Source organism: Schizosaccharomyces osmophilus, chromosome 2, assembly GCF_027921745.1.
Source record: "Schizosaccharomyces osmophilus chromosome 2, complete sequence".
Taxonomy (NCBI): Eukaryota; Fungi; Ascomycota; class Schizosaccharomycetes; order Schizosaccharomycetales; family Schizosaccharomycetaceae; genus Schizosaccharomyces; species Schizosaccharomyces osmophilus.
In genome coordinates, this window is record NC_079239.1 from 2,793,873 (window position 1) to 2,811,366 (window position 17,494).

General features: G+C 38.2%; 7 protein-coding genes across 7 annotated transcripts; 3 read left to right on the forward strand and 4 right to left on the reverse strand.

Moving 5' to 3' along the window:
- Positions 1-270: 270 nt before the first annotated feature.
- On the reverse strand, positions 271-1,059 carry SOMG_03767 (Rac GTPase binding; the record flags this gene model as incomplete). Its single annotated transcript, XM_056182556.1, has 1 exon — positions 271-1,059. The coding sequence occupies one exon, from the start codon at positions 1,057-1,059 to the stop codon at positions 271-273; it is 789 nt and encodes a 262-aa protein (XP_056038684.1).
- Positions 1,060-1,746: 687 nt separating this feature from the next.
- Positions 1,747-2,223, reverse strand: rnh203 (ribonuclease H2 complex subunit Rnh203; the record flags this gene model as incomplete). Its single annotated transcript, XM_056182557.1, has 1 exon — positions 1,747-2,223. The coding sequence occupies one exon, from the start codon at positions 2,221-2,223 to the stop codon at positions 1,747-1,749; it is 477 nt and encodes a 158-aa protein (XP_056038680.1).
- Positions 2,224-2,704: 481 nt separating this feature from the next.
- mug157 (alpha-mannosidase GH125 family Mug157) lies at positions 2,705-4,351 on the reverse strand (the record flags this gene model as incomplete). Its single annotated transcript, XM_056182558.1, has 2 exons — positions 2,705-4,162; positions 4,280-4,351. 2 exons carry the CDS (start codon positions 4,349-4,351, stop codon positions 2,705-2,707), a joined length of 1,530 nt encoding a protein of 509 aa, XP_056038679.1.
- Positions 4,352-6,588: 2,237 nt separating this feature from the next.
- On the forward strand, positions 6,589-10,353 carry ppr5 (mitochondrial PPR repeat protein Ppr5; the record flags this gene model as incomplete). Its single annotated transcript, XM_056182559.1, has 1 exon — positions 6,589-10,353. The coding sequence occupies one exon, from the start codon at positions 6,589-6,591 to the stop codon at positions 10,351-10,353; it is 3,765 nt and encodes a 1,254-aa protein (XP_056038550.1).
- Positions 10,354-10,661: 308 nt separating this feature from the next.
- Positions 10,662-12,374, reverse strand: SOMG_03771 (ARS-binding protein; the record flags this gene model as incomplete). The annotated part of the gene is made up of 1 exon (XM_056182560.1): positions 10,662-12,374. The coding sequence occupies one exon, from the start codon at positions 12,372-12,374 to the stop codon at positions 10,662-10,664; it is 1,713 nt and encodes a 570-aa protein (XP_056038551.1).
- Positions 12,375-13,739: 1,365 nt separating this feature from the next.
- Positions 13,740-14,435, forward strand: pdx3 (pyridoxamine 5'-phosphate oxidase Pdx3; the record flags this gene model as incomplete). Its single annotated transcript, XM_056182561.1, has 1 exon — positions 13,740-14,435. One exon carries the CDS (start codon positions 13,740-13,742, stop codon positions 14,433-14,435), a length of 696 nt encoding a protein of 231 aa, XP_056038548.1.
- A 1,001-nt stretch (positions 14,436-15,436) lies between these two features.
- On the forward strand, positions 15,437-16,738 carry spe1 (ornithine decarboxylase Spe1; the record flags this gene model as incomplete). Its single annotated transcript, XM_056182562.1, has 1 exon — positions 15,437-16,738. One exon carries the CDS (start codon positions 15,437-15,439, stop codon positions 16,736-16,738), a length of 1,302 nt encoding a protein of 433 aa, XP_056038549.1.
- Between the last annotated feature and the right edge of the window lie 756 nt (positions 16,739-17,494).

Below are 17,494 nucleotides of genomic sequence, written 5' to 3' on the forward strand. Positions count from 1 at the left end.
TGAGCTCAGATAAAAAAGGAAAAAAGATAGTAGTACAGCTTAATATTCTATGCGTTGACATGAATGTACAACAAAAAGGAACGGTTGATGTAAACCACCAAACAAGTTTAGGTCCAAAGTGAAATTCTTCGGATCACATCCAAGTTTGACTTCAGGAATTGCATTTCTTCTTCTTAATTTAGAAGTAATGGAATTGTAGAAACAAACAGAACGGCCAACTCCTTTAGATTATCCAAAGTAGACCAAACACTCAGGCTACCCTTAAGTATATTAGTCTGCAGACCTTTCCTGAATATTAGCAAGGGGAGTTGCGTCCCATTCACCAAGGTTCAGAGAAGAAGGGGAATTAGGAGCGCTTCTTCGGTTTAAAATAGACGCATAGCCCTCCGTTTTTCGACTCGGTACTGTGTGCAGACATTCTACTGGAGAAAACTGCCGTGACTCATTGTCGAAGGATGTACTTGGTACGGAGGAGAAAGTAGAACTTGCTGAAGTCCGAGTATGAAGTGCTAATCTTGGATTGCTCCCACTTGTATCCTCTTTGTATAAATGTAATGGGAAAGAAATAGAGGTAGATTCAGGCCGAATATTCAAAGAACGGGAACGACCAATATGAAAGGATTTTTTTCTAGGAAGCTGTCCTTTCGTAAATGTTCTCTCCGTAATCAATCTATTGGGTGTATGAACCTGATAATTACAATCCAAATCACTTGGTGATGGTACAATCTCTGTCTGTACAGGAAGCCGATGATGATTATTGTTTTGGAAGAAGGTAATAGAAGATGGGCTTGAATGACTGGAAGGAGGAGTATTTTTGGAAAACAGGGTTTTTACACGATTACTGAACCGACGCGCATATTGGGTAAGCCTTCCTTTAGGAGGCTCTGGAGCAGCTCGTGTTGGATGCAAATCGCTGGGAAAATCAGAAACTGAATAACTTGGCACATGTCTTGATCTCCTTGGCTTTTCAGGCCCAAAGTCTTGACTCAGTCTTTTCCAAAAACTGCTCTTTTTACGATTCAAAGACACGCCATCTTCAGGGAAATTCTCAGGGAACATTCAAAAAGAAAAGAAAATGATGATAATTATGTACTTTACCTCTACGAAAGAAATTGACGAAATCCCTAAACCATAAACAAGCGTTTAAAGGGAAATACTTAATGAAAAAGAAAAATCAAATAAAAAGAAAGAAACAAAAAGCAAAATAGTAAAACAAAAAAGCAGAAACCAAAAAGGGCTTTTCCTAGTGAAAAGAAAACACGAACAAAAGAAGGACGAAATGTTTTCAAATCAGATAATCAAAATTAAAGAGGTTATTGGTTTGACATGAAGTGTTAAGATACCGCTTTCACTTGGATTTATTTGTTGTCAATACAAATATTGAAAACGTATGGTTAAATGAAAGTGAAATGGACTGTGACCTGTTAGGATAACAACGATTGTTTACCACGAAGAGAAATCATAGAAGCATATCCAAAGTTGAGATACAGGCACAAAGCATAAAGAAATAATCAAGGCATATAAGCATATGCTTAAACAAATAAAGAGAGTGAGAATCGATTAAGTGATTAGCTATAATAAAAAGTCTAGAAAGCTTAAAGAGAAATTTGAAAGATAAGAAGAAAAGGATATAACTTAGAAAATGAATAACGAAAAGAGTGAGAGGAAGGAAATTGTGTTCAGAATTCTCGAAAACTGAACCTTTTTCCCCGTTTTTATTCGGTACTAGCAATCTGAAAAGAATGGTTAGCTGTTTACATGGTAGAAACCAAGAAAACGTACTTTGGATGCAAATTGAGTCCACTCAACGATACCCTTGTACCATTGGTTTTGCTCGATAGATGTGGATACATCACGATCCCAAATTTTGAATTGCGAGAAAGTTGATGATGTCTGACAATGCTCTTCGGAAACACTTGCTTCATCCTCGTTGTTGTCTAGTTCATTGCCAGCGTAGAACTGATCTGCCCTGTCCGGTAATGGAAAATGGACACATTCACCCATATAACCTTCAGGCAGCTCTAGTGTTCTTCCATTCAGTTCTCTACCTCGAAAATAAGCCAAATCAGTATTCCTAGAGCCGTCCTTTTTTGAAATTTTGTCGTGAAAAAACTCAGAAACTGAAGCTGGTCCATCAAAATCAATAAAACACGGCATTAAGGACACTTTTTCTTCCAGTTTTCCTTCATTTTTGTTTTGAATTTGGATTATGGGTTTCTTCATCTCTTAAGGATATGTCTCGAACGTGATTTTATTTTGGTTCTGGGAACGCTCCATTCGATAATAAATAGGACAGAAGGTCATTGAGAACAGAGGGAAAAAGTATGAAGTTTTTTTGGTACGTTTTTCATTGCAAACGGTTATTTTGAAATTTTTTCCGTTGGAATGTACTATAAACGAAAATTGAATGGCATGATGGACAATTTCAAAGGAAATTATTTCGCACCCACGCTGATGATTGTTTATGACACAAATTTTACCAATTTTACTGCTTTCTTTGATTTAAATAAAAAATAGTGACTATCCATTCATTGTGACAATTATAGACACATCACTTTTAAACAATTTGAGGAACTATGGAAATGAACTCGGCATGATCACTATTGTTTTCTGTATAAAAAAGATAAAACATAAATGCTTGCTGTTACGAGCAAACTACCTCTAAATTAAGCATCGTAAAAAACATATGGATAATTTCCGGTCATCAACCAGAGTGGTTTTTCTTCAACAAATGAGGCTTCCTCTCAAGTAGATCTAAAATAAGCTCGGAATATAATGAGTTTGCCCAAGAAAACCATGATCTTGTATAACGTGCAAAAGAAGTGATATCGACAGACTCGTGCATTAAACCAAGAGAATTGGTAGAATGCTTAATTGTATTTAATAAAGAACGAATTTCATCGTCATCGTCGGAAGTGAAAGCTTGAACAATAAGACTCATAGGCCAAACGTTGCGTAAACCAATATGGGGGCCGCCAATGCCGGAAATGACAGTACCTTTTAGGAAATATGGGTTTCCCTCTGGGCTCAAAATCATTTTCCTTGTATTCAGGTAAACAGGGTCGTCGCGTTCGACGTAGCCGAGATAAGGCAACGAAAGAAGAGAAGGAATGTTGGCATCATCCATGAAAATAGCACTTCCGTAGCCATCTACTTCATAAGCATATACTTTTCCAAATTTGGGGTGATCGACAATTCCGTGTTCCCGGATTCCGTTTGAGATTCTTCTGGCCCAAGACATGGCAAGTTTGGCTAAATCAGCGTGACCCGCAGCTTGAAGCATCTCGTGGAGATGAGAAAGCTCGACGACCATCATGGCATTTGCTGGTATAAGATACTGGAGAATGCTTGTATCGTCGGAAGGACGAAAAGCGGTTCGAATGAGCGAAGAGTTTTTGTTGAGGGGAAAACCACGACCAGAAAGACCGAGTGTTTCGGTTCCTGAATCGGTTTGACGAAGGAAGGTGTAGACGGGGTTTTTGGGAAAGCCAGTATCCTCATCAAAGGTGGGAGTGGATTGTTCTTCCAAAACCCGAAAAATTACCTGTATGGTAGAGACCCATTTAGCTGAAAAGATAGAAGAGTCTTTGCTGTAAAGCCAGTAATTATAAGAAAGTTTGAGGAAGGCAGCAAGGGAGTCAAGCTCGTACTTGCATTCAAACACAACCTGGGGATCGTAGGCTGGAGTGACGCGGTCGCTTTGACCATTGTCGTTTCCGCCAATGTGGCTTTGTTTTGGAGGCTGGAAGGCATTACAGTAGGGAAACTGGATCAGCATTTCAGCTTGTGTTTGAATGGCACCTAATATGAGGCTGGAAAGAGGACGATCGGATTTTACCAGAGGAAGGTAAGGGGCAAGTTGATTAGCAGAGTCACGGATCCATTCAGCAGGAATGTCACCGGTGATGACCAAAGTCTGTGGATGGTCGGAATGGTCAGAATGCCAGCGTATGGTGGTGTCCAAGGTGTTTGGCATGCAATTTTCGAAAAGACGAGCAAGGTCCTCATCAGCAAGACGGCTCTTTACATCGTCGATCGTTTGTTCTACAGCCTTGGAATGAAAGGTGCGACAGGCTTGCACAGGACGCTGGAAGGGAAGCTTTAGGGAACCGGCAAAGGGAAAGTGTTTTCTAGTAGAAAAGTCTTTGAAGTTGGGACATGACTAGACGAGCAAATAGAAGATTAGTATATATATAGAAAGAAGAAGCAACAATCCAAACTGGAGAGAAAGGGTCTATGGAGATGGATGGACAAGGGTTGGAGGAAAAAACAAACATACCTTCCAAGCAAAGTCAAAGGAATTGGCCAAAGAGACCGAAAAAAACAGGAAAAGACTCCAAAAAGCAATCATTTGCAACGAATTGACAAATAAATCTGCCAACTGCAAAGAGCTCAACTGTGCGTAGGAATATTTACGTTTGTTGTTAATATACATGTAGATTTGAGTACCAAGTGGGGGACATGAATGTCAACAAAGCCATTGTACGGGCAAGGAAGAAGGAATGGTAAATAAACAAAGGTGAGAGAGCAAGAGATAGATAGGATTTGTTGAGATGGTTGAAAGGAGTTTTTATATATAAAAATATATATAAAAACAGCAGTTTTTTAAGGATCCTTTTCAAAAACTCTAGTAGAATCAAGTAGAGGAGTTGTTTGGTTTACTACAATATTTTACTACAAAGTTTTGCTACGATTTCTAGCAAGAAATTGTTTCTTTTTTATATTTTTTTATTTTTATACATTTTTTGTTTCTTTGGTTGGAATCTACCCTTGAAAAAATAGAAAAAATCCATAGGATGGATATAGCCATGGGGCCTTCCTGGCATGTTTATTATCGAGAGGCTGTATTTCAAATTGGCAGCAGCTGAAGACGATGAAATGAATCGTGGAGCAAAATAAGAAATGTTTTGCAAATAGAATTCAACACAAAAAGATCTTCCCTTTCATATCCATACCTAACGCAGGAAGCTTTTGTTATAGTCAAAATAAACAAACAAATAAAATAAATAAACAAATAATAAATACACGCAGACTAGACTGTAAGGATAGATGTAGCCATGCGACAAAAACAAGCTGTAAAGAAGCATTTTCCATTTATTGAATTTTTTTAATATATTTATATTTTACTTGCTTTCCAAACGAGTTCCATACTCTTTCGTTTCTAGAGTCAATGTCAGCTATCCCTATTATTTGTGGTTCTACTTACCCTTGACAATGATCTCATGAGCTAAGAACTAAACAAAAAAAAAAAAAAAACAAAAAAGAAAAATAATCAATCTTTTATATTTCTCTTCCTTCCCTCTCTTCTTTCCATATTACAACTCACCACTCGTTTGTAAGAATCAGATTAAAATATTTACATCTCTACACCTCCCGTCCCAACATGTTTGTTTGATCTACCGAAATAGCATGATATCATACCGTTCGATTATATCGTACGTTCGGTAAAAAAAAGCTCATCATCCCTGGAGAGGACTCGGGTATTAATTTATATCAACGACCAATTCGAACGCTCCTTCCACCACACACTGACCGCCATTGAGTTCACCACTCACTTTGATTCGAGAAGCATTTCTCGTAAATTTAGACCTTTTTCTTCACGAAATTTCATTCGTATTCATTACAACTAACGATAGAAAAAGAAGAAAAAAAAAAAATAGTTTCTTTTTTTTGTTTTTGTTTTTGTTTTCAAAAGAACAAGAAGTTTGAAATTTGATTTGAAATTTTTTGAAATTTTTGAAATTATAGATTTTCTTGTCTTAGTCTTTTTTTGTGTTGGTCTTGTGTTGTCGATAAATCACTTTTCCATTCGTTTCTTTCTAATCTTTTGATTTTTAAAAAGGCACAAGTGGTTTTACTAGAATTGCTTTCATTTTGGTGGATTTCCTTTAGAAGAATTGCTCTTTTTCTTTATTGTTTTGTTGTCGCTTTTTTGCACTGGTAACCTTTTGCTCTATTGGTTTTCTCTGTTTGATTTCCATCATTTTTAGTTTTGATCCATCCATTTTTTTAAGGGTTTGATTTTGTTTTTTCATTGTTTTTTTTTTCTTTTCTTTTCAATTCCTTCCCTTCTCCTCAAAACTATATCAACAAGTCGCTTGCCTCTTGTTGTGTGAGTTTTCCACAGTCCTTTTTGGTCCTCTTTCTTTGCCCACAAAGGCCAAGCTGCTCAACAGGCAACGGACGAGTTTGTCAAACGAATACAATTCTCTCTTGTTTGTAATTGTTTCTTTTATTTTTGTCGTTTCCTCGTTCCCCTTGGATAGATTGCTCTCCTCCTCTCTTGGAGTTCTTATAGATATAGCTTATTTATTTTGTTGTTTTCGTCCTTTTTCTTTTCTTTTCTTTCCTTTCTTTTCATTTTTTATTCCTATTCCCTATTCCTCTCGCTATTTCTTATTTTTTTTTGGTGATCTTTTTCACTTGACCCTGTTTTTGTTTTTGTTTTCTGGATTTCTTTTCTCTTGTATCCTTTCTCGGTGTTTATCTTTTCCTTTTTGTTGTTGTTGTTGTTGTTGTTGTTGTATTTCTCATTCTTTTTTGTTTCAATTAAACATATACTACTCTTCTCTTTCGGTCTTTGTCAACATGGTGTATACAAAGGCTTGGTTTTTGCATAATATCGCTCGACAAACCTTGGGCAAAAATGTCGCTGTCCATCGTCCTCCTCTAAAATTATCAAATATGACAAATTGGATTCAACAGCAGCAAGCTCAAGCAAATCTTTCTACCTCGTCGTCTTCCATACAAAACCTTCCTGAACATTATTACGTTTCCGAGGAAGATTACTTATCCTTTGAACGTGGATTCCCAATCAGCATCCGTGATCCTCCTCTCTCTGACCCAAAGCAGTCTATCTCTTCTCAAAACCATTCTAAATATTTCGATGCCAATGGTATTTCCCATCTTTCCCACCTTCCATCTTCGCTTCCTAGCGTATGCGAACCCCTAACGCCTGAGGAATTAGCCAACACTCCTCACGAGCTTGCTTATTCTACCTCCCCTCTCTCTTTAGAGACCCCGTCTGCTATGACCAGTCCTTCTTTAGATCAATCTTGCCCTCCTTCTTTGGAATCTTCCTTTGCTTCTTTACCTCCCAGCTCTTTTTCCTCTTCAGAAAACTTTGTTTCTTTTTTGCAGCGTCTCTCCCACAGCGACCTCTCCATTCACACCTTTGAGCTGTACAAGATTGCTTGCGATTCCCCCGGGGTCTTAAACTTGCGCGCATTTAATACCATTCTTGAGTGCATGACCAACAATGATTATTATATTACTTCTTCGAAGAATATGCAAAAACTAATTCGTGTTTATGTGGACATGCTAAATCACTTTCTTGTTCCAGATGCTAAAACTTTTGAAACTGTCATCACCGCCTTGTGCCGACGTGCAGAGGTCATTGATGATAGAAGCAACTTTCTTGTAAGTCGTACCTCGTTGGCCCAGTCCCACATTGTTAAGGATCTACAAACTGAGTTGTCGGATTTACGCTCTGAGATGCCCTTGCAGACGGCTGTTTTTATGTACACTTCTAGCTTGATCAACCACGGCATTTCTTATTCCAGTTCTTTTTATGCATATTTCATCGACTCAATCGCTCGTTATGGAACTTCTAGCCAGTTAAAATCTTTATTGGAGAACATTCCTTTCGAGTCCATCCAAGCTGACAGCCATCCAAACTTACTTCCCGCTCTCATTCGTGCTTTTGGAAAAGCAAAGAGACTTGAAGTTTGCTTTCAGCTTTTACAGACTTACAATTTATCCGATCCCACCAGTAACTCGGATAGCGCGAATGTCGATTCCTGGGAAGCCCTCATGGAATCCTACTTTGAGACAAATCACTTTGCGGAAGCAATTAAACTCATGGAGTCATTTTTCAAAAGTACTGCGCATGAACAAACAATCCCTTCATCTGTCGTTAATTGCTTCCTTCGCAGACTCTCTCATCTAGGAGATTACAAAGAGGCTGCCTACTGGCTAGATTTAGCCTTGGACAAAATCGACACCTATCAAAAGGATTCTTCCGTTCTCTCCTTCATCTTGGGGGCTGCTTGCAAAGCAAAAGACGTAGATTTTGCGATAGCTTTTGTTCGGAAATTTACACTTGCTCAGTATATGGAAGAACACAAGGTCCTTTTACAATATCTGCAATTATTGGTGGATACCAATAACATCGATATTTTGAGATTACATGCCTACCCGGTAATTAACTCTGTCTCTTTATACACCAATTTTAACTTTTCCACTATCTATAAAGCTTTTGTTGATAATGGACATGTCAGCCTTGCTTTACGCTTGCTTAAAAAGCACGTGGAACCGAGAGCTGCGACTCCTAGCAATATTCCATCAGTGAACACAACGGCTTTGCAACTGTCGGTTTTGAATGGCTTTTGGGATATTTTGCCTAAATCGCTTCAAAATGATTCCGAGGTTTTAATTCAATTGCTATCCATCTTGGAGAGTCAAGTCAATTTTCCTCAGGTTGATTTCATTGCTCCCTTGCTTCACACATCTGTGCAGAGCATAAACAAATCTACAGTGAATTTAAACTCATTTTCGCCTAGGACATTTGGATATCTTCTTGAATATGCGGCTTTTAATGTTGTCCAAACTGAAGGATCAGCTTCCAGTAAGCGAGACTTGAAGGAATTATTACGGGTTTTCTCTAGTAAGAAATATCCTGCCACCTTTAAGAATGTTCATATTTTACTTCGTTCCTTCTCTTACTTGAGAGATGATGAGTATCTGGTTGAACTTGTGCGTGATAATATTGTCTCTGAGGCCGTCATTGGGTTTTCCACCGATAATAAAGGTCAAAAAATTTTGGCAGATATTTCGCAAGTTTGCTATTTCTTTGATCACTTTCAATTTATTGATCATGAAGTTAATTCTAATGTTTCAAAAATGATATCGGGTACTGCGTCCGAGCGAATTGATGCTAACTTGCTATTTTTCCAATTTGGAAAATTAATTGAAAATAGTAAGTTTCTACACCCTGAAGCTTATCCCTCCTTGATATCAGCTCTGAGTAAGCACAAACAATTTGACGCCGTCCGTCGTGTATTTGAACACTCAAAATTGTTTTATCGTAAGATACGTGCGTCGTCTCCTGAAAAGGCCAGTTGGTTTATGGCTTTAGTATTAGACTCAATGGTGCTATCATCCTCTTTTTCCCGTGATTTCAGAGGTTCATCTATGTTTTGTGACCAAATGAAAGCTATAGGCTACATTCCTCGAGCATCTACTTTTGCGCATTTGATTAACAACTCCACGAAACGTGGGGACACCGACGATGCTACCACTGCTTTGAAGATATTTGAGGAAACTAAACGTCATAACGTTAAGCCTTCTGTTTTTCTTTATAATGCTGTTCTCTCCAAACTAGGTCGAGCTCGTCGTACTACCGAATGCTGGAAGCTTTTCCAGGAAATGAAGGAATATGGTTTGCTCCCTACTAGCGTGACCTATGGAACAGTCATTAATGCTGCTTGCCGAATTGGTGATGAAGCTTTAGCTGAAAGGTTGTTTTGCGAAATGGAAAATCAATCCAACTATCAACCTCGTGTTGCACCTTATAACACCATGATCCAATTCGAAGTCCAAACTATGTATAACCGAGAGAAGGCGTTATACTATTACAATCGATTGTGCTCGACTGATATACAGCCTTCCCCACATACATACAAATTGCTCATGGATGCATATGGCATGCTTGAACCTGTCGATGTTACATCGGTCGAGGCGATACTCGAGCTAATGGAGCGAACTAATGTTAAGGTTCTTCCAATGCACTATGCTGCCTACATTCATATACTTGGTATCGTAATGTCTGATGTTCAAGCAGCTAATAAATGCTATCTTATCGCACTTGCGAAACACGAAGCTGGGGAGATTCGACTGGACGCAAATCTTTTCCAATCTCAGATAGAATCCTTAATTGCTAACGATCGCATCATTGAAAGAGTTCAAATCGTTTCTGATATGAAAAAGTATGGCGTGTCTTTAAACGCTTACATTGTAAATGCTCTGATTAAGGGTTTTACGAAAATTGGAATGATCAGTAAAGCCAGATACTACTTTGACCTTTTGGATTGTGGTGGTATGTCTGGTAAAGAGCCTAGTACTTATGAGAATATGGTTCGTGCATATTTGAGCGTCAACGACACAGAAGAAGCTGTCGAAATTGTTGAACAGCTGAAACGGAAGCGCTATCCAGCTCCCGTTCTAAATAGGATATCTTCTCTTGTAAACAATTACATGTTACAAAAGCCTAAGAGAAGAACGAATCACTACAAGCCTTATTTGCATTCCGTTTCAAGTGAGAGAAATTTGACACCGTGTAGTCAAATGGCATAGGCTTGCGCGGGATTATTATTTATCCTGGGTTTTTTTTGTTGATGTATACTCTCGATCGCTAAGAGTATGCGAAAGCATTGTTTATCTGTTGTAAATTATTCAAATTTTAGACGCCCTCATAGAATTATAGACGTTATAGATTTATAGATGTTTGAATGTAAAGAAAAAATAGAGATATAATTATCAATCTAGCTACATTTCATGGGATCCACGTATAGAGAATATATGATTAGGCGTAAAAGATAACTCGGCATTTCATAACAATATGAACAAAATGAATTAAAGGAAAGATTAAACAAAGTAATTTATCAAAAAAGTGAATTGATGAATTCCATTTTTGAGGACTTTTCGATTTTTATATTGTGGGATTTTTTGTACACATTTAGTGTCTTTATGAAATTAAGATCACCAAAATCTTGTTGCTGTTCGAACTTTAGGATTACATCCAAAGCTTTTGATGCGTCTTTGAGTGAGACGCTTGGCTCGATGATTTCATCTTCGTCTGTTTCAAAATCGCGATCAGGAAGAAATTGAGCTGCAATCTGACTAACCAACTGTCCGTTTCGGTCTTGACTTAATTCTTCAGGAGGATCGATGAAGTTTTCAATGTCGGCAGTTTTCTGAGGATCAAATCTAGAAACAGTCTGCTGTAATTGAGAAACTATCCGTGAAGTTTCAAAGGGTTCTGGTTCTGCCTCTAGTAATGGGCCCAGCACACCAGAGCGACGAAAATATCCAGCGATAGTAGCAGGTTCTATTTGATAGTCCCATATATCCACCATCCAGCGAACAGCTTGTAGTATGTTTACAGAATGCAAAGGATTAATGTCTTTTTCTGTTTTCAGAAGAATATCGTAGATCCAAAACCGACGGTAATGAGCCTTAAAAGTTTTGTTGATACCTTGCTCGCAAGGATTAGATATGCTTGTCATATTCGGAGGCAATAGGACAACCAATACATTATTTAGAGGATATTTAGAATTTCTGATATTTTCTATACTTGTCTGGTGGACACTGGAAGTATCCAGCAATAACAGTACGCTTCTGCCTTCCATTTGAGAATCAAACCATCGAAGCCATTCTTCCATGATGGAGTCGCTCATCATGGCTACCCCATTATGTCTCCATATTATATTTAAATTATGAGGAGGAATTTTGGCAGCCCGAAAAGCTCTTGGTTCTTTGGAATATCCAATGATCCATAAAGGCAAACGCTCTGTTCCATCGGCGTTACAGCAAATCGTCACAGTGACAAATGCTTTGTTTCGTTCAACACCCGCAACATTATTTTTTCTAATAATGCGTTTGGGGGTGAGTTTCCAGAAGAAGGATATTTCGTCCATGTTGTAGATGTCGCGAACGGCATAACGATTTTTTAGCTCGTGAATGCGTACTACATCGCTAACCGGCTGCGATCCAGTGTCGTCGAGAATAGGCGGCCTATTGGGTAGAGGAAGATGGTTTTGGGTATGCGTATGGGAAGAAGATTCAGCAGACTCTAATGAATTATGGGATACTTGCTGAAGACTGACAGGACGCAATACTTCTTGCGGCGATAATTGCGAAGAAGTAGTGGTGAAGACTTCTTTTTGGGTTAGGAAAGGATGTCGCTTTTTAAATTTCTCTAGCCAACCATTACTAAATGCAGGGGGTGGTTGATTTTGATAGACAGGTATTTCTTTCCACAGTTCCATCGCTGCATGCCGTATAGACTCACTACTCACAGACACATTTTGTTGTTCCATTCGTAGTCGCCATTCAGCTAACGCATTCTCCAAGACTGGAAATTTTGCAGGCCGCAGCTTTACTGCTCCTTCATTGACAATGTCAGTATGATCCAAGTAATCATATTTCAAAGACAATACTGTCGATATAGTAGCTTGCGAGATGTTTTTTTGAAACGTATCTTCAAACCATTCTTTTATTGCTTTTTGTCCAGGTTTACTTTCAAATCCGTTGTAAAAATTTCGTATGGCCTTTTTCTCTGCAATGGTAATTGCCTGCCTTCTCACAGGCGGCATTTTCTATTGCTTTTTATAATAAGAAGGCCACCCCCTTGTATGTATCTTCCGTAAGAGTCAAGTTCTAACAACTCGATATCGTTACGGCGAGGTAGTTCGAGGTCGAGGCTTCATAGTAATTGATGGATCCTTGTTTGTATTATACCGTGTAAAAGTCAAAGTAACATGGACGTGGGTTTAGCCTGCCAGTTCAATTTTGAGAAAGGACGATGTAGCTTGAGTGCTGAAATGGTTTATAACGTTCTTTACTTTTTTTTGGGGTTAAGTTTTTTCCTTAGCAGTCAGAGCATCAAGTGGTACTGATTCCTTGGTTCTTTAGGGAGACGAGTTTGGGGAGGTCTTCCTGAAATACTGCCAAAATGGCGCATGCCGTTTATTCTTTTGTAAATATATACACTTCTATCTACATGGGAAAAGTGTATTCAATGGAAGATGGTAGTACAAGCCTACAGCGTGCATGTCATACTACCATGGATGCCGCTTCTCTTGGCGGCTGCACAGGATGCAATAAAAAAGCCACAAAGTTGCTTCAAATGGTCTACTGTCGTTTACTGTCGCAATAGGAGAGAGCAATTCTATTTTATGTGTTAAAATTATTAAGAAAAGAGAGATTGAAGAGAAAATGCAACAAAGAGAGTTGAAGAAATTTCGAATATTACCGAATATTATTCTAATATATTATTTTAACGGAAGTATTTAGCAATGTTACCTGTTAAAGGTAAACATACAAAAGATTGACAATGAAAATCAAGCAACGACAGGGTATAATGGCTCGCGAGTTACCAGTTCTTTATTTTCATTATCTAAATCCAAAATATGTCTACTAGTATATAATCTCTATGTCCAGGCATATACTTCACAGGAGTTGTCGCTAGTCGACGCGAACGCATTATATGAAGCACCCATATGGACATCCAAAATCCCTCTTGGTAGCAGTACATGTAGAAAGTTTTTGGCCAAATACAAAATCCATCCTTTCTTCTTTTGTTTATAGGGAAAAACAACAAGCCAAACAAATCGAGATGAAAAAGAGTGAGAATAACAATAAGAAAAGAAAAGAAAAGAAAAGAAAAGAAAAGAAAAAATAATGATAATCAAAAACCATGCTATAATGGCAAGAGAAATATTGTAAACAAAAAAGTCGCACTATGATGTAAATTGTATTTTTTTCGCATACAGACAACGAGTAGGACAACCCAGCAAAAGAAAAAGAAATTAATGAACCTTCTTATTACTGAAAACGCGTCTTCGTAAGGATTCTTTCTTCCATACATTATGAATCTTCAGTGGACTTGCAGGTTACATACGATGATGCGACTCGGTTCTCCCAGCATTCGACACTTTGTCACGAACCATCCAAAAAAAATGTCAAATTCAACGGGTTCCACAAAAGAAAAGCTTATTTTTGCACCAAATCGCTATCAATACACTAAAGCAAGTCTTCATAAAGAGGACTTGGAGGGTAAGGATCCATTGCTCTTGTTTAATGACTGGTTCCAAGAAGCTAGCAAAGACTCTGCTATTCAATCTCCAGAAAGTACTACTTTATCTTCAGCTCGTCTTCCTTCCGGCAGAGTATCTTCCCGCTTGGTATTGTTGAAAGAATTGGATCATAGAGGTTTTATTGTTTTTACCAATCTGGAAACCTCAAAGAAGGCTCAAGACTGGGAAACAAACCCCCATGCGTCTTTATCGTTTTGGTGGGAGTCTTTGCAACGTCAAGTGCGAATTGAGGGAATGGTCGAACGTCTCAGCCGCGAGGAAACAGAAGAGTACTTCCAAACTCGACCTCGCGTGTCTCGTATTGGCGCATGGGCTTCCCCACAGAGCACTGTAATCCAGGATCGTAAAGAGTTGGAGGAACGGGTTCGATTATACAAAGAAAAGTTTGGCGAAGACGAATCCGCTTTTGTACCTGCTCCTGAGTTTTGGGGCGGTATTCGCATTGTACCTCTAGAAATCGAGTTTTGGCAAGGTGGACAATACCGTCTGCATGATCGCTTCTCATTTCGCAGGGAAAATTTGGAAAGTGACTACCAATTGGTTCGTTTATCCCCTTGATTCTTACTTTTTGACTCTACACATGCCCTGCGACCTATCCTTCTGAAAAAGTAATGTTGTTTTCTTTCTGTGGAATATGTATGAACCTTTTAAGATTATGATCACATTGCTTGACTATTTACAATCGGAAAGTCCTTCCCTAAATACTTGGTATTATTACAGGCCTTCCAAATACTCAACGAAGAGCGCTTTATCTAATCTTCGATTCTTTTTGGGAGTCCTTTGTATACAATATTCAAGCCACTAGTTTTGAAACGACTTTTGATTTTTGAAGCTTTAAGGAAACCACCAAAAACATTTCCGGACCAGTCTAACATACTCTAATAAAAATTCAATTTTTACTAATCTTTTGCTGAATGTACAAAAGTAGAATACACTAATTTGATGTACAAATGCAATAAAAGAAAACGAGAAGACATGTTTAGGAAATGCGAGAACAAAGGTACATGCTACTTGGCGAACTGATTTACACGGTAAAAATTGTACAAAAGCATGTTCTTACAATAATACATGCAACACATAAAGATACATTAAGACTTTAATATGATATTATACATATTACTGTACGAAAATGTTTATAAACTAATCAAAAACAAATTATACTCTTTGCTCAACCCTGACCTAAAGAACTAAAAGTTGCGAATAGAATTTACCCTTTGCCAACCGTGCTAGGCTGAAATTGTAAAAAAAGGAGAATTGGGGTTAGCAAAGCGGATAAATCAAAACTTGTTGAATACGCATTCACCAAAAGTATTTTTCATTTCACGTCTGCGTTATCCGATCACAGATCAAAGTGTTTAGGCCAAACGAATTTTGTAGCCTAAAAAAATTGATTTGATTGATTCACAAAGGTTTTCGAAATTCAGTACCTTAAAGGTTTCGCAATTCCGAGGATAAAAAAGGATTCCAATTGGAAAACAGAGCAATTGCTACCTGTCCATATCAAAAACGGAACGTTTTTGTTTATTCAAGTGAAATTATATAAACAGTAGTGATTCAGTATGCCTGCTATTACTGAGAAGAACCTTTTCACTAGTGAGTCGTTGCGTACGACGGAATTACTTGGCCACGTTAATGCAATCAATTCTGTGTCGACGTGGTCTTCGTCTGATCACTCTCGTCAGGCGGTTGGTGAGGCGTTTAAACGGATGATTACTGAGCTTGAGCAAACATCCCATGCCCAAGGAGAGCCTCTTGATGCTGATGCTTTTTTTGTAGCAGACCTGCATACTGTTTATCGCCAACTTATCCGCTGGCACACAAAGCTTCCCAGAGTTCAACCATTCTACGCTGTGAAGTGTAATCCCGATCCCCATGTGTTAGCGTTGTTGAATAAGTTTGGTACTGGCTTTGACTGCGCTTCCAAGGGGGAGATCGAGCAAGTATTGAACATGGGCGTTCCTTCGGAAAAAATTGTTTATGCTAATCCTTGCAAAGCTATCACTTATATACGTTACTCAGCTGCAAAGGGAATTGATTTGATGACTTTTGACAATGCCGATGAACTTTACAAGGTCAAACAACATCATCCCAATGCTCGTTTATTACTTCGCATTTCCACTGACGACTCTGGTAGTCTTTGCCGTTTAAGTTTGAAATTTGGTGCTTCTCTAGAAGACACTGGTTCTTTACTTGATTTGGCCAAGTCATTGGATTTGAACGTTGTAGGTGTCAGCTTTCACGTTGGCTCCGGTAGCTATGACCCATCGGCCTTCTTGGATGCTATTCGTCGATCTCGGTTTGTCTTTGATCAAGGTCTCGATCGAGGCTTTAAGTTTGATCTCCTCGATATTGGCGGTGGTTTTTCCAGTGATACATTTGACTCAGTTGCCGACTTAGTGCGTCCCGCTTTAGATACCTACTTTGACTCATCCGTTCGAATCATCTCTGAACCCGGCCGGTTTTTTGTTGCTGGTGCTTTTACCTTGGCCGTGAACGTAATTGCGAAGCGTAAGCTCGCGGATGAGGAAAAGGTTATGTATTATGTTAATGACGGCGTTTATGGAAGTCTAAATTGCATCTTGTTTGATCACCAGCATCCCGTTGCCAGAGTATTGAAGAAAGGAAGTCAATATCTTTACAACACGCATTTGAGCACCGGTAACCACCATTGCTCTATATGGGGACCTACCTGCGATTCATTGGATGCTATTGCTTCCGATGCACGCTTACCCTATGAGCTGAATGTTGGTGATTGGATTTATTTCGACGATGCTGGTGCTTATACCGTGGCTGCTGCCAGTTGTTTTAACGGTTTTAAGACTAGCCGTATTGTATATCTTGAAACTGATATCCTCGATTAAAGTATTGTTTATTCACTATGCTTGTGAGTTTAACTGTCTAAATTATTGTTTTTTCTTTTGCCTCCTCCCTCTTTTATTTTAGCACAATCATTATAGGATTAATACAAGGAAATAATATTTTCTGAAAGAGGAGCGAACTTTTAAAAAGCTAAATGTTTTCGTGTTTAAACAGATTTATTATTTGAATATTAATAATTAAAAATGATTAAAAAAAGAATTCGGTTCATAGATCCGTGTTCGTAGTGCATCGGGTTCATATGCGTAAGGAAGAGTAGATGTAAATTTCCAGCAGAATCATGCAAAAACTACAAAGGTTTATGTCGACTTGCTATGTTTGTTTAGGGACTAGCTATTTCATTCCATCTTGCAAACCTCAGTTCAAATTCAAAACTCTGCATAAATTATAATAAATACATGCCTATGCCTCCTCATGCCCATATAATTGAAAGATAAATTACACCAAGTGGTTGACAGACAGTAACAAAAATGATGATTCCGCCAAAGGTTTTTTTTTTTTTAAAAAAAAAAAAAAAAAAAAAAAAAAAGTAAAAAAAGTAAGAACCGTACTTCTAGATAATATACATACAGGATACCAAAGCAATAACTTGGAAAAATTGAACTTTTATATTTTCATTCGTGTCCTATTTTTTGTTTCCAACATTTGGTATAAAATCCATTATTTTATTTAATCGTCAAAATATGATTCTTCACTTTCGTGATAAACAAAACATTATATGTAGCCATAAACAATTGATT